General features: G+C 31.3%; 1 protein-coding gene across 4 annotated transcripts in view; it reads left to right on the forward strand.

Moving 5' to 3' along the window:
- LOC118444692 (protein O-mannosyl-transferase TMTC1) overlaps positions 1-15,743 on the forward strand; it is a 158,000-nt gene that overhangs the window by 113,094 nt on the left and 29,163 nt on the right. For all 4 annotated transcript variants that reach the window (XR_014982645.1, XM_035873204.2, XM_085659754.1 and 1 more), the window contains exon 7: positions 3,576-3,765. Coding sequence is in view for 3 of the 4 variants with exons in the window: in XM_035873204.2 (XP_035729097.2) it covers positions 3,576-3,765 (190 nt within the window). In the remaining variant the exon portion in view is untranslated. The remainder of the gene's footprint in view (positions 1-3,575; positions 3,766-15,743) is intronic.

Genomic DNA, 15,743 nt, shown 5'->3' on the forward strand with positions numbered 1-15,743 from the left:
AATATGACCGACTCAAAAGAGAAGAAAAAATTATGCTGAGAAAAAGGATCAATGGTGACGGGAAACTGAAATACATTATTGTCATTGTTTTTCCAAGCACCGGTATACCTGACCGATTTTATTTCATAGCTATTGGGAACACCGAGGACTGATATTAATCGATATAACGATGATATAGAATATTTGACGTTAGTGAGAATATAATAAGAATTAAAAAAAAAAAGAACGAATCAATGGAGATAACTTTTAGTGCAAAACGTAAATTCTCATATTCATCTGACACCGACTAAATTTCTAAAGAATATTTTTCTACCGATATTATTTTTTAATTACGTTATATATTAGAGTTTTAATATCAAAATGTAATAAGTAAAAACTGTACATTCATTGACGAGGCACTTAAAGAGCATCTAACCGATTATTATACACAATGATAAATTTGGTTTAACCTAAAGAGAAGAGAAAGTGTTAAAGTCTATAAAACGTAGAGCAATGTTTCATGCTGTGAATGAAAAGTATTGCTGGAAAATATTTATAAGCGCGTGCGCCACATTGCCGTCTCAGAAAGTAAAGCAGAAGGTCATCTTTACTCAAGGGGAAGTCGAGTATGCCGCAATGCAGTTCGGGATGTCATGTATCCCGTATCCTCCATCCGAGTCGCCATTCCTGTCATACAGGTAATGGTCCCGCAGTGCATTCACTGCCATTTTTGTCAAATAATTTTGTTTTTAAAGTGGATGTTCGATACAGTATGAACTTTCACGCAAGATCTAATGATTCGCGTGTTACAAGATAAAGCAAAAAATTTACCAGGTTGATAAAAACTTTAAGAGAGAAAAAGCAAGTAATTATACTCTTTATAATGTATTTCGTTTAAACAAGTTAGATATTTGTTAAAAATATCGAAACGAAGGTGCAATTAAAATTTAATCGTTTTTTCTCTTTTTGCTAATTTTATCGCTCTTCGTTTTTAACACTTTTCTTTTAACACGAGGCACGTGTTAAAAGAATCATTAGTAAATTAAAAAGATACGAACTCGACATTCACTTTCGTAAAAATTCAAAAAGCAAATTGCAGAGAAACGTGTCATTTCTATGCGATCGATTGTAAGCTCAGAGAGCTCTTCGCAGTTCATCAGCATGCGCGTCGCTTCGTGCTCTATTCGATGGTTTTATGTCACTTTGCACCATTCGGGTTGACTCGTGCGAAAACGTTTGAACTAATGCGAATCGACTCTGTTCGTTCTTTTGAACATCTAATCCTTCGTGATCTCGAAATGTGAGTTGGCGCAAATGTAACCTCCATCTTTTAAAAATGTCAGAAAATAGGAATTCAGGTACATTCGTTTCGACTACAATCAACAAATATTTTTATGCTATTCCGGTGCGTTTATCAACATTTATAAACTCGTCATAGAAATTTTCAAGTAATACTTATTTTTAATTACGTCATTAACACAAAACGGATACTTACAATTAGAAAATTATGACGCGCAAGTAAAAAACTTAATCTTGGTTATGTAATTTACCTTTTCGACAATTCGGCACGCAACAATGTCGGTAGATGAATTGAAGCAGGCAACTAAGCTACTTCACTTGTTTCACGTCGAGTGTTTCAGTTTCAATAGAAAGCAAAGTTAAGAATACTCTTTCAAAGCGTTAATAATTCGGTATAAAATATAGTGAAAACAAGTTGGCAATTGTACAGCTTTGTAAGGATGGCAAACAAATGAAAATTGGTAGAAATTGAAATTCTTGAATAAAAATCTTAACTTTTATATTGAAGTTAAGTAGAAAAATTTTTACTTGTATATTATTTACTTCTGATATTTATAAGAATAAAGCAATATTTCTTAAATATGTTAATATTATTTTGAACCAAATCTCAATGTTTTGAGATTTTTCCTGATACGAAGTTGAAATAAACGGTGATATTGATGTCAGTCTTAATACGGGTATTACTATATTTTTATTTCGTGATATAATTTTCAATCGGCGTGAGAAATTGTTCGACAAATCTTTCTGAAATGTCTCGATCTCTAAGAAATTCAAGTGAAATACATTGCCACGGCGCTTTTGGCATTCTCCTCGTATTCCTTTGGTCTAGTAGTCGGTCTCTCATAAACAAGCACGTTTCTCAGTAAATCCGCAGCTGGTACGGAGGACAATTAGAGGGGATCACGCTTCGTCGGTATTAACACTCAGGGTGGCGTAGTGACGAGAATATTTGCCGGCATGTTATGCGACTCGTCGTCATACGACGGGGCTTGTTCGTGAAACAATAGACCCGCCGAGTAAGCCAGCCTGAGGGCGTCGAGCCGATACAACGCCGAGTGGGTGAAGGAGAGAAACGAAGAAGGTAAAGGATGAAGAGAAAAAGCGAAAGAGAGAGAGAGAGAGAGAGAGAGAGAGAGAAAGAGAGAGAGACAGAGAAAGGAAGAGAGAGAGCATCGGCCTCATCGAAGACGATGTCGAGGATACGCAGCCTCGATGATGGAGCATCATGGGTATTATATCGGTGATTATATCGGTGAATGCTGATAGTGAGAAAACGAAAGATTCAACGTCAGCACTAGACGCGACGATCCTCTTCTTCTTCTTCCTAATGGTTTTCTCTCGCGGTTCACCACGAACGCGTGAGAACAATACCGTACGTTGAAGCTCGTCTACTTTACGAGCCATGATCCTCGATCGCTTTCATTTTTTCTCGAGTGACTCGCAGAAAAGAACCATTGACATCTTTTGGCACTTTGCATCAAGCTATCGCGAATAACGATGGATTGGGGGTTTGGTTTCTATGTAGTGCTTACGATGTAGATTCATCGATCAGAGAAGCACTATCGATGAAACTCTCTATTCGTCAAAGTCGTTATATAATAGAATATCGTTATATACATATATCTATGAGAGATATAGTAAAGTATAAGTGAAATATAATTAAATGTTTATTGAAAATAACACAGATTTAACGCTAATTATTCGTAACGATAGATGGACTCTGACTGACTGATTGATTGACATTCAGGTCTGATCTTTCCACTTCTCATTGGTCTACTCAATACATGGTCCACTCAGGACCTTCTATCGTTATTCTTCGCTTGATCTACTCAAGACTGTCCCTCTGTTCCTCTGTTCTTTTCTCACGTAGTCTTTCTCATCCTCACTTACCTTCGTACATACGCATTCGATAATCCTTATCATTCTTTATTCTATTCCTTGTTTCATTGCCTATCTCATCCATACTGCATTTCCATCTCACTCTCTCTCTCTCTCTCTCTCTCTCTCTCTCTCTCTCTTTCCCAATCTCAGCTCCTTCTCTAACTTTCATAAACAAGGCACCTTACAAAGGACAGACCAGTCTCTTTTCAATTGCTGACCGATTTGTCCCATATCCACATACACATAGCTAATTAATGTTAGAATCTTTCATCTTTTTGTTTAACGATAGACTTACCTGATATATACACAATACAAATATCCTATATATATGATAGAATTCGTTTTCATATGATAAAGTATATATCATATAATAAATTATTTGCTTCTAATCACACATTCACACTTTATCATTATAGATTACTAACGTTCTGTTATTTGGCGGCGCTGAACTGTTGGCTACTCCTATGCCCTGTGACACTCTCTCATGATTGGCAAATGGGTTCCGTTCCTCTGGTTACATCTTTAGCTGATACTAGGAACCTGGCGACGTGTCTCTTTTTTGGCGGCTGCTTAGTTCTCACGTACAAAGCTTTTACGGATTTTGAGGTAAGTTTTATATATACATATATTTTATGTACGCGATCATAAATAACTTGTGTGCATTTTCGTTTCATTATATTTCTATGTCATAAAAGTTCTTTTGTAAAAAATTCGAACTTTACTTGAATTCTTACAAAATCTCTATGAACACTGTAATCCAGAGTATATAGATACTAAACAACGTTACTGGATTTTCGATCTCAGATGCGATTGTAATCGAATGACATCGAGCGAAGTGGTTGCTAGTTACGGCCTCTAAAAGTTGTTTCACATCAAAACGTTTCCTTCGAAACGATCTTGCGTCCCTGTTGCTCGTATTTCAACCAACGACGGACCGTATAGCGGTCGATGATGAAGTCACACCAATTTCGAGAGTCGTAACACAAGAATCTATAGTTTACTGGATTATATGTCTGTGTTGTATTGCTTGAAAATTTATTTAAATCTTCGAAACATATTTTCCTCTCAAATTTAATTCTTTCATTTACGTATTAATTTAATTATCGCATCATTCCTTATCGACGTTATAATATGTTCGGTGATAGAAATATAATCACGATAATAAAAATGTAATTGTCCATTATGGATCGCCATTCTCGTAAGGATCATGAATCGTAAAGAAATAAACTTAAACGGAGTCGTGTTCGACGCGATGAACTCTTTAAAGTGTATGACTTTATGATGACCCTTTTCTTGAAGAAGACCATAGCTGCGGCTTTAATGTCCATCTTTCTACGAAGCAACGAATAAGATCCGTAGTTGAAGTCACGGTAAGAACTCCAAGTGAGCTATTTTTTTTTTTTTTTTTTGAAAGAGGTCATATCTTTACTCCGCGTCGAGAGTTAAGAACGTATGTAAGTGCTTCCATTCGTTGGTTATCATTCTTACAAAAAAAAAAGAGTTGTTACAAGCTGAACACGAATTTGTAATGATTTTAAGCTAAGGTTTCATATATCGTTTTAAACGGTTCGCATAGACATACATATTTTAATGAGATAAAATATACGGATTTTGTTCTTTTTTGATGCGATATCCTTTGAACGATGTAAAGAGTTATGTGGTTGGTTTAGCGAGTTTTGTTATGTATCGATTTTTCAAATCGCGATAAATTACAAGAATGGTTAACAAGCCAAGCATTACTACTTCCAATGTATGTACATATCTATATCTTATACTGTATTCAGAGAAGCGATCATTCCGAAGGTAGAATCATGCTTCGACGAGTCAGCGTTTTAATGTAAACCACAGGCTAAACTTCCGTCTAGACTTGTGTTATCGATAAGGTTAAAGTCAAACATGAATTAACATTAATGGGCTAACATGTGTGATTATTGGATTAGTCAGGTTATCATATAAGGATGCTTAATCGATATTAGTTTGGTAACCAACAGATGAATTAATTAGAAACTTTCTTATATCTTCTTCTTTTTGCAATGTATTACATAGACGACATTTATGAATCATTCTCTTTCTACTTTAACAAGACCCTTTAAACATTTAAATGCATTAGATAATAGTACGTTTATTTATTTCCATGTTTGTCCTGTTCATTAAAATATATAAAGCACATAATGATTAAATCTATACAGGCTTTGTTTTCATTAAAATTTTACACTGCGATTTTTCTGCCTAATATTCTCGCGGAAATAAATATGTAGGTTTATAAGTGATAACAGATTATTTTTTTGTTCCTTGTTTTCTTTTATATTTTTTAATTACATTTTGTTCCAAAATTCATATGAACGGGTCGTTTATTTTTGTTATTTATTTTATTTTCTTCATTCACTCTCTTATTTTCTTTGATAAATAATCATAATTGGATATATATAAAAATATATTTGACAGTATTATAATTACTTACAAACTTTATAAAAATAACATATTTTTAAAAAAATGTTAATTTATTACGACGACTAGCTGTGTGTTCATTAATAATTTTATGATCACAAAGAATTAAGTAAAAAAAATTCACATATCTAAACAAATATTTCCTGTGATAACATTAACGGGAGCGATTAAATTACGCTTTTTGATTTACATATCTATATTCGCTGATGCAAATATATTATATCATTTACTTATTTCCTATTATTAACATGGAAAATACATGCATTAATTAATTGCTTTGCATATTTTCCCAAATTATAGTGAATAATTAATGGTCATTTATTATATTACATAAAAATGTTCTGTTTCAAATGTCATTTGCAAATAAAATGACTGTTAGAATACTATATGAAAACAAATGATAATGATCTTTTTTATTATTTGTGACATGAAATGACACTTCTTTATGAAATGAAAAATCTATTTTTGTAAAAAGTAATTGTAAAAGGATATTAATATTGTATAGAATGCCTCACGTGTTTTATACTTCTAATTCGGCATACTCTGTGTAAATTATTTCCCATTGTTTAATTAACTTACGTACTTGTTCAAATACACTTATAGGAATCACTCTATATATGACCATGGGAGGTACCGAATCTTTAATGTATGTAATACCAATTGTATTTTGGCGACCGTATGGTTTTTTTATTACAATGAGATCATCATCGTCCATTTTTTCTATTTTTTTCTCTGATCCCTATAATATAATATAATATAACAACTTTCTTATATACAATGAATAAATTTTAAGATTATATTTAGAAAGATCTATCTTATATACGATGAATGAAAAAAATGATGAAGTTAATTAACATATCATACTAACATGTCATGTACATAATATATATATATATATATATATATATATATATATATATATATTATATATATATAATATAATATATATATATATATTATATATATAATATAATATATATATATATAATAATAATATAATATATAATAATATAAATATAAATATATATAATATATAAATAAAAATATATATAATATATAATAATATAATATATATATAATATAATATATATATATATAATAATAATATAATATATAATAACATAGGTATAAATATATATAATATATAAATAAAAATATATATAATATATAATAATATAATATATATATATATATATATATATATATATATATATATATATATATAACACATTATAAACACATCATACAGAAAAGTATTAATGACTATTATTTCTATATGTATGCCTATTTATAAGAAAAGACAGAATTAGGACACAACATACCTTTATTTTATCGTCAGTAGTAGTGGGAATGTTTAATTCATCAATTGTATATTTTCCATCATTAGAACTTCCAAGTTTCAAATAATTTAATTCTGTTTCGTTTTGTTGCTCATTATTATTACTTTTAACAGCATTAACATTTATCAATTTCCATCTTACAAGCCAATTTATAAGATCATTGGATATTTTATTCAGGCTGTTAATTATATCTTTCTCTTTCGAAGAAATTATTGCAAGATTGTTACTTTCGTTGTTAATTATTCCATCTATCACTTTATCTTTTGCATTAACACTATCTTCCTCCTTGTATTTCCACTTTATTTGTTTATCTATATCATTACTTGTTGAAACAGAATTTGATTCAGCTTTAATTGATTTAATCGCTTCGATAATAACTCTCGAATTATCCATTAGATTCTTACTATCAATTTTTCGATCGAATTGTTTATTTTTATCTTCATTCACAGAATTCATTTCTGCTTCTATATTAGTTAATGCTGACGTTTTTGTATTTTCCAATGAATTTTTACTTATTTCTGTATCTTTTAAAATGCTGTTGCATTTTGACTGACTACCTTTAGTTTTTATCGAAAGATCAAAGTTAGCTTTTGTGGCGGTTGATATATTTACAATTGAAAGATCATTATTATACGAGTTATTATTTTCAACCTTTTTATTTAATGGTTTATTCTGATCTTCCATTACAGAGTCATCTCTTGCTTGAGCTGTAGCCGATACCATTGTTTTCCCGTGAGATATTAGATCTTGATGACTTTGTTCGTTTGTCTCTTTGATTTTCCATTCGGGGAGCTTAGCGTCTTCTTTACTCAGAGTATCGATATCTCCTTTATTGACGGTATATGCAATTGTCTTAGTAACTGTCATCGCATCGATATTATCTTTAGAATTGTTGGCTTTATTATTCTGATCAGATAGTTTGTTTTCTTCTTCTTTTGAAATATTAGATTCTATTTGATTATTGGCAAATGTCCCAAAAGTTGCCGTAGAATTATCGTATTCAATCAAGTTACTGTTTTTTAATCTTAAGCTTTGAAGCTTTTCCTTGTTTTCATTTATAGAATCAGTTTCTAAGTTGATGACACTCGATACAGATGTTTCTGCAATTCCATCAGATAATTTTTCCTTATTTTGGTGAGTAGAACTAGCTTTCGTTGCAGCTGTGGCTGATGCAACTATCATCGAATTAGATATGAAATCTTTACGAACCCATTCTTTCTTGACATTAATATTATATTCAGGTAATGTACTCTTGTTTTTGTTTTCCAAATTAGTTTCTGCTGTAGCAATAGTCGATGGGAATGTTTCAGAAATTGACTTAAGATTGCTCATTTCCGAAGTTTTCTCACCAAATATTTTTCTATTATCATTATTTGTCATTAGAGTAACTCCAGTTTCAGTTTCTTCATTAGTTCTAGCAGATGCAGTTTTTTCAGTATTTGATGTAACATCGACTTTAAGTTTTGGATTCTTATTTCTATCACCCAATATTCTTCGATTCTCGTAAGTAGTAGCATCAGCAGTTTCATAATTAGCTCGAATAGACGCAGCACTTTCTAAATTTAAGATATTATCATTTTTATCACTTGAAGCATTGTCTTTATCGTTAAACGTTAATAGTTGCTTGCTATTTGCATTAGTTGCTACAGCATCACCATCAGCTCTGGTAGATGGAATTACTTTATTTGGTGATATAATATATTTGACATTCTGATTTTTGTCTTCACTGGCCGGCTTCCTTTGCTGCTGATCATCTGTCATAATTGTTGCGGCATTTATTTTAGTTCCTGCAGGAATAGTTGTTTTATTATTCATTGAAACATTGTTTTTGATACTCAGATTTTTGTTTTTGTCTTCAAACTTTCTCAGCTTCATTTCATTTTCAATAGTTACTGCAGCTACGCTATTAGCTTTAATAGACCCTGTTGTTTTATTTTTTGATGTAACATCGTTTTTAATACTCGGATCGTTGCTTTCGTCGTTTGACTTTGATTGCAACTTATTACGTGCAATAATTGATGTGGCATTAGCATTACTTATAGCAGATGTAGTTGATTGATTATTTATGATAAGATCATCTTTTACAATTTGAGATTTATTATTAATATTCCACTCCCATTGGTTCTTACTATTTTCCAAGACGGCTGCAACATCAGTAATAGATTGAGTAGATGATATTGCTTTACTATTTGATATAATATTTGGTTTTTCATTAAGATTTTTATTTTTATCGTTTATCTTCAATGACTTTTTGTTATCATCGGAAGTTACAGTAGCTGTAAAATCTGCTCCTGAAGTCAGCTTCATTCCATTAGCTGTTAAATAGTCATATATATTACTCGAAACTTCATCAGCGCGGTTCCATTTCCATGTATTTTTGTTACTTATAGTAGATTCTGCAGTATTTGTTGTTAAATAACCGTATTTATTACTTGAAATTTTATTTGCATGTTCCCTTTTCCACGTTTGGTTCTTACTTGAACTAGTTTCTGCAGCATTAGCATTAGCTTTCGCGGACAAAATAGTTACACTATTTGAAGAAACATCTTCTTTTACAATTTGAGCGTTTTCTTTATTGTCCCATATCGATTGCAAATTTTCGTCTTTAATAGCCGCCTGAGAATTAGCACTACCCTCAGAAGACGCAGTGGCCATACTATTTAATATAACGCTTTTTTCTTCATTTTGATTTTCATTCTTGTCAATCAATTTTAATAATTTTGTATTACTAACGGTAGAATCAACAGCTTTAACATTAGCTCCTAAAGCTGAATTTCTTTCATTTGGTGTTAAATGGCCGTATTTATTACTCGAAATTTTATTTGCGTGTTCCTTTTTCCACGTTTGGTTTTTACTTGAATTTGCTTCTGCAGCATTAGCATTAGCTTTCGCAGACAAAATAGTTACACTATTTGAAGAAACATCTTCTTTTACAATTTGAGCGTTTTCTTTATTGTCCCATATCGATTGCAAATTTTCGTCTTTAATAGCCGCCTGAGAATTAGCACTACCCTCAGAAGACGCAGTGGCCATACTATTTAATATAACGCTTTTTTCTTCATTTTGATTTTCATTCTTGTCAATCAATTTTAATAATTTTGTATTACTAACGGTAGAATCAACAGCTTTAACATTAGCTCCTAAAGCAGAATTTCTTTCATTTGGTGTTAAATGGCCGTATTTATTACTCGAAATTTTATTTGCGTGTTCCTTTTTCCACGTTTGGTTTTTACTTGAACTTGCTTCTGCAGCATTAGCATTAGCTTTCGCAGACAAAATAGTTACACTATTTGAAGAATCATCTTTTTTTACAATTTGAGCGTTTTCTTTATTGTCCCATATCGATTGCAAATTTTCGTCTTTAATAGCCGCCTGAGAATTAGCACTACCCTCAGAAGACGCAGTGGCCATACTATTTAATATAACGCTTTTTTCTTCATTTTGATTTTCATTCTTGTCAATCAATTTTAATAATTTTGTATTACTAACGGTAGAATCAATAGCTTTAACATTAGCTCCTAAAGCAGAATTTCTTTCATTTGGTGTTAAATGGCCGTATTTATTACTCGAAATTTTATTTGCGTGTTCCTTTTTCCACGTTTGGTTTTTACTTGAACTTGCTTCTGCAGCATTAGCATTAGCTTTCGCAGACAAAATAGTTACACTATTTGAAGAATCATCTTTTTTTACAATTTGAGCGTTTTCTTTATTGTCCCATATCGATTGCAAATTTTCGTCTTTAATAGCCGCCTGAGAATTAGCACTACCCTCAGAAGACGCAGTGGCCATACTATTTAATATAACGCTTTTTTCTTCATTTTGATTTTCATTCTTGTCAATCAATTTTAATAATTTTGTATTACTAACGGTAGAATCAACAGCTTTAACATTAGCTCCTAAAGCAGAATTTCTTTCATTTGGTGTTAAATGGCCGTATTTATTACTCAAAATTTTATTTGCGTGTTCCCTTTTCCACGTTTGGTTTTTACTTGAACTTGCTTCTGCAGCATTAGCATTAGCTTTCGCAGACAAAATAGTTACACTATTTGAAGAAACATCTTCTTTTACAATTTGAGCGTTTTCTTTATTGTCCCATATCGATTGCAAATTTTCGTCTTTAATAGCCGCCTGAGAATTAGCACTACCCTCAGAAGACGCAGTGGCCATACTATTTAATATAACGCTTTTTTCTTCATTTTGATTTTCATTCTTGTCAATCAATTTTAATAATTTTGTATTACTAACGGTAGAATCAACAGCTTTAACATTAGCTCCTAAAGCTGAATTTCTTTCATTTGGTGTTAAATGGCCGTATTTATTACTCGAAATTTTATTTGCGTGTTCCTTTTTCCACGTTTGGTTTTTACTTGAACTTGCTTCTGCAGCATTAGCATTAGCTTTCGCAGACAAAATAGTTACACTATTTGAAGAATCATCTTCTTTTACAATTTGAGCGTTTTCTTTATTGTCCCATATCGATTGCAAATTTTCGTCTTTAATTGCCGCCTGAGAATTAGTAGTAACTCCAGCGGATAAAATAACTTTACTATTCGATATAATATTTCCTTTTTGATTAAAATTTTCATTCTTGTCGCTCAACTTTAATGAGTGTTTGTTACCATCAGTAGCTGAAGCAGCTATAACATCTGGTCCTGAAGTGAGTTCCATTTTATGAACTGTTAAATAGCCATATTTATCACTCGAAACTTCATCAGCGCGGTCCCATTTCCATGTCTTTTTGTTACTTAGAGTAGATTCTACAGCATTAGCATTAGCTTTCGCAGACGAGTTTGTTACACTCTTTGAAGAACCATCTTCTTTTAAAATTTGAACGTTTTCTTTATTATTCCACTCCTCTTGTTGCCTGTCATTTTCGATAATTGGCTCAGAATTAGCACTAACTTCAACAGTCGCAATTGTTTCATTACTTGATGCAATAACTTTTCTGGCACTTAACATTTTGTTTTCATAGTTCCATATTCTGTGCTTTATTTCACTTTCAGTACCAGCCATAGTTATATTATTAGCCACAGTAAGCTCTTTTGCTTGATTATTTAATAAAACATTGTCTTGTACACTTGGATGTTCATCATCCCATTTCCATTTCTGCTTGTCTTTTTCGATAATTGTGGCATCAGTTGTAATTGCTTTATTATTTAATGTTAAACTGTATTTTTCCTTTTCGTTAGATGTCCATGAAAACTTTCTATCACTAATAGCTTCTCCAGCATCATAAGTATCTTCGACAATTCCAGTTTTTTTATTATTTGATATATCATAATTTTTCATATTCACGACCTTGTTATTTTTTACCCAGTTCCATTGTTTTTCTTCATTTTGAGTAGCTGTTGCAAATTTATTATTACTTACAACAGACGCAGCTGTTTTACTATTACCTGCTGCAAATGTGGTTTCTTTAGTATTTAATATACCATTATCTTTCATACTTTGAGTTTTCTCGTTACTGTTCCAATTCCATTGCCTGTTTTTATTATTAGTAGCTCCTGCGACATTAACCGCATTAATTTCAACAGACGTAGTTGCTTTATTATCTGATTTAATATCGTTTTTAATTATTAGATCTTTATCTGTGTCATTCCATTTCCACTGCTCCTTTTCACTTTTGGTAGTGGTCGCAACTTCAATATTACTCGCAGCAGACATAGCTGACTGACTATTTAAACTTGGAACTTTTTCATTGTTGTTCCATTGCTCTTTATCTTTGTTATTAACTGCTGTAGCTTCGGCATCTGTTTTAGTAGACTCTACCACTTTATTAATTTGTGTATTATCCTTGACTCTCTTATATGGTAATTTTTCTATTTTCTCTGTTGAAACGGCAGCTGCTTGTATAACTGAGCTTTTTGCATTTGTTTTCAAACCAGACCATTTGTCTTTTCGTTGCTTTGTAACTTCTGATTCGTTTGTCCAGTTTGACGTATTTTCGATAACCTTATTATTCCTAACATTAGAATTGGTTGATATTACTTTAGCGAATTTTAAAGAATCGTCTTTATCATTAAGACTTTCATATTTGACAATCCATTCCGATGGTACTTGAATTTCATAAGTATTCGAATTTTCCGCCGGATAAGTTACACCAATGCCTAAATTAACTGTTTTAGATAATATTCCTTCTTCAATTATTGCAGAATTATTTTTATTACTTAATATACTTTTCTGATTCACTGTTTTTCTTATTTGTTCATTTTTATCTTCTCTTGGAGCTCTGACTTCTTTTTTAGCAATAGCATTGGCTTTTATTTCATTTTTAGACATATTATTAATTGGATTATTAGGTAACCAATTGATTTGATTGTTTTTTATGGTATATTGAGATGATTCACGCTTACTCTCATTAGATGCATCTGATGCAGGATAAACAGCGCCAGGTGCAGTTGCTTTACCATTTGATATAGTAGTATTTTTATCATTGACAGTTGTATTTTTAATATTCCACTTTATTAGCTTTTGGTTGTTTTCGCTATTTGTGACATTTCCAATATTAGCTTTAGTAAATATAATTGACTTTGCAGGAACTGCTATATTACTTTTGCCATTCACGATGGTGTCATCGACACCCCATGTTGATAATTTTTGTTTTTCTCCATTAACAAAAGTTTTGGCTTCAGTTGCAGTAGATATTACTTGTTTAGATTTTGAAATAGCATCATTTGTACCACTTCTGCTTGTACCAACGTTGCTTTTCTGTACCATCGACTGTATACTCTTTAGTGGCTTATATTCATCTTTAAGAACTATTCCAGTTTTAGAATTAGCTCCAGCATGAGTTCCAGCAGATGAAACTACTTTAGAAAATAATATGTCATCGTTTTTATTACTCATCATTTTATATTTAACAATCCAGTCTGATGGTATATAAATCTCTTTCCTATCAGAAACGACCTCTAGATTAGCTGTTTTAGACGTAGTTGTCTTAGAAATTGAATTTGCATTGGATATAGCATTATTATTATCGTTCATAGTCTTGTCGATTAAGTCCCATTCTGATGGTATAAGAATAGTTTCATCAATAGCACTGTCATCCTGCCACGTTCTAGAAGATTTCTTAAGATCTTTGTTAAATTCATATTCTTCGTCATTTGGCCATTTCAAATTTAAATCTTTATAATCAGATTCAACATATGTTTTAATAGGTGCTAATTTATCAGGTTTTTTGTTTAATGGTGTTTGAGTCGATGTCGCTTTCATGTTGATAGCAATTGGTGAATATTTCGGTGAGGTATTAAGAGGTTCTGAGTAATCAAAATAATATTCTGCATCATTATCAAGCCATTTGCGAAATTCACCATCCGAAATGTCTATCTGAAACTCATTAAAGTTCGCTGTTTCTGGATTCGCTTTTTGTATCATTTTTGTAAAACCAAGATCAGTATTTAAAGATTCAACGATCGATGGTTGTTTATTCTTTAGAACCGCATTTTTTTTATTAGAATTTACCAGACAATTCTTACTATCTTTATTAAGAGTGTTACATAATGGTATATGTGTATCTCTTTTATTTCGTAACACATTACCCGTTGGTTCAGTGTATAATTGTCTTCGTTTACTTTCAAATTCATCGTTATTACTTTTATCAGAGTGTTCATTATTTCCTGATTTACTACTTCGTTGATTTTCATTTGTTATAATTTGCGGAATTATTGAATGAAGTGTTTCTTCGTCGATTTTTCCTATCTTCTGTTCATTTTTAAAATTGTACATACTTTTTAAACTTTTATCAGATTTAGTTGTATATCCTTTTTCGTTGTCAACTGTAAAATGTTTTTATATTTTTATATTCTATAATTTAAATTTTACTATATTTAAAGGCTATCAATCAATTATATAATTTTTAATATATCTTGAACTTTACCTATTGCGTTCTGTGGTTTCGTATTTCCCTTTTTTTGTATCTCATAAAGTTCGTCTTTGAATACATCACCTATTAATTGATTCGATTTTTCAAATCTCAATAAATCTTTTTTACTATTAAATTGCGGAATAAATTTAAAAAATGACTGTACTATGTCATCTATAAGTTTTTTCCCAAATTTAAGTCCATTTAAAAAAGTATCGCCGAAATTTTCGATATTTATGTTGCTTTCTTCATCTAAGGAAGAGTCGGAATCCTAACAATAAATTGAATTTTAATTATATAGCTTCGCAAGTAATATACAAGAGTTTTATTAAAGCGTAGGAATATTGTACATTTAGATACTTTTGAAAGATACCTTTCGAAATTGAGATCTTTTACAGAGCTCGCTTCTCGTAGCATCAGCTTCAAGTTTGCCTTCATCAGGAATGACCGTTCCTAGGTCAGAAATCTTTCTCTGCTTTTCGTGGTTATTGAAATTACTTAATTCGTCCTTTATCAAATTAACTTCTCTGAATGGCGGAGTAGCTGAAACGATTTCCCAAAATAAGGGAATCAATAATATCGTCAGAATCTTCATTCTGAGTGAAACTTCTAAAGTGCTGTGTATTTTCAGTACATCGTCGATTATATACCGTTTCAAGCAATTGTAAAAACAATGTGCGCTATTGGACTGTATATCATGCATAAATCTTTAAATGTTGTTTTAATCATATACAGCGTCGTTTCATCATTTGATTTTCATTTATGTACAAGAAATACTTCCAAATCGAATACAATGCCCTCTTTTTCGAAAAAAGACAATATTGTAATAAATACTCAAAGTAAATAAATTGTACGTGTATAAAGATGACTAAAATAAAGTAATGCTTATATTTTTTAGTAAAATACCACACAAAAAATTCAAGGTTATATAAATG

The sequence above is a fragment of the Vespa mandarinia genome, chromosome 10 (assembly GCF_050613455.1).
Source record: "Vespa mandarinia isolate Hongniang chromosome 10, ASM5061345v1, whole genome shotgun sequence".
Classification (NCBI taxonomy): Eukaryota; Metazoa; Arthropoda; class Insecta; order Hymenoptera; family Vespidae; genus Vespa; species Vespa mandarinia.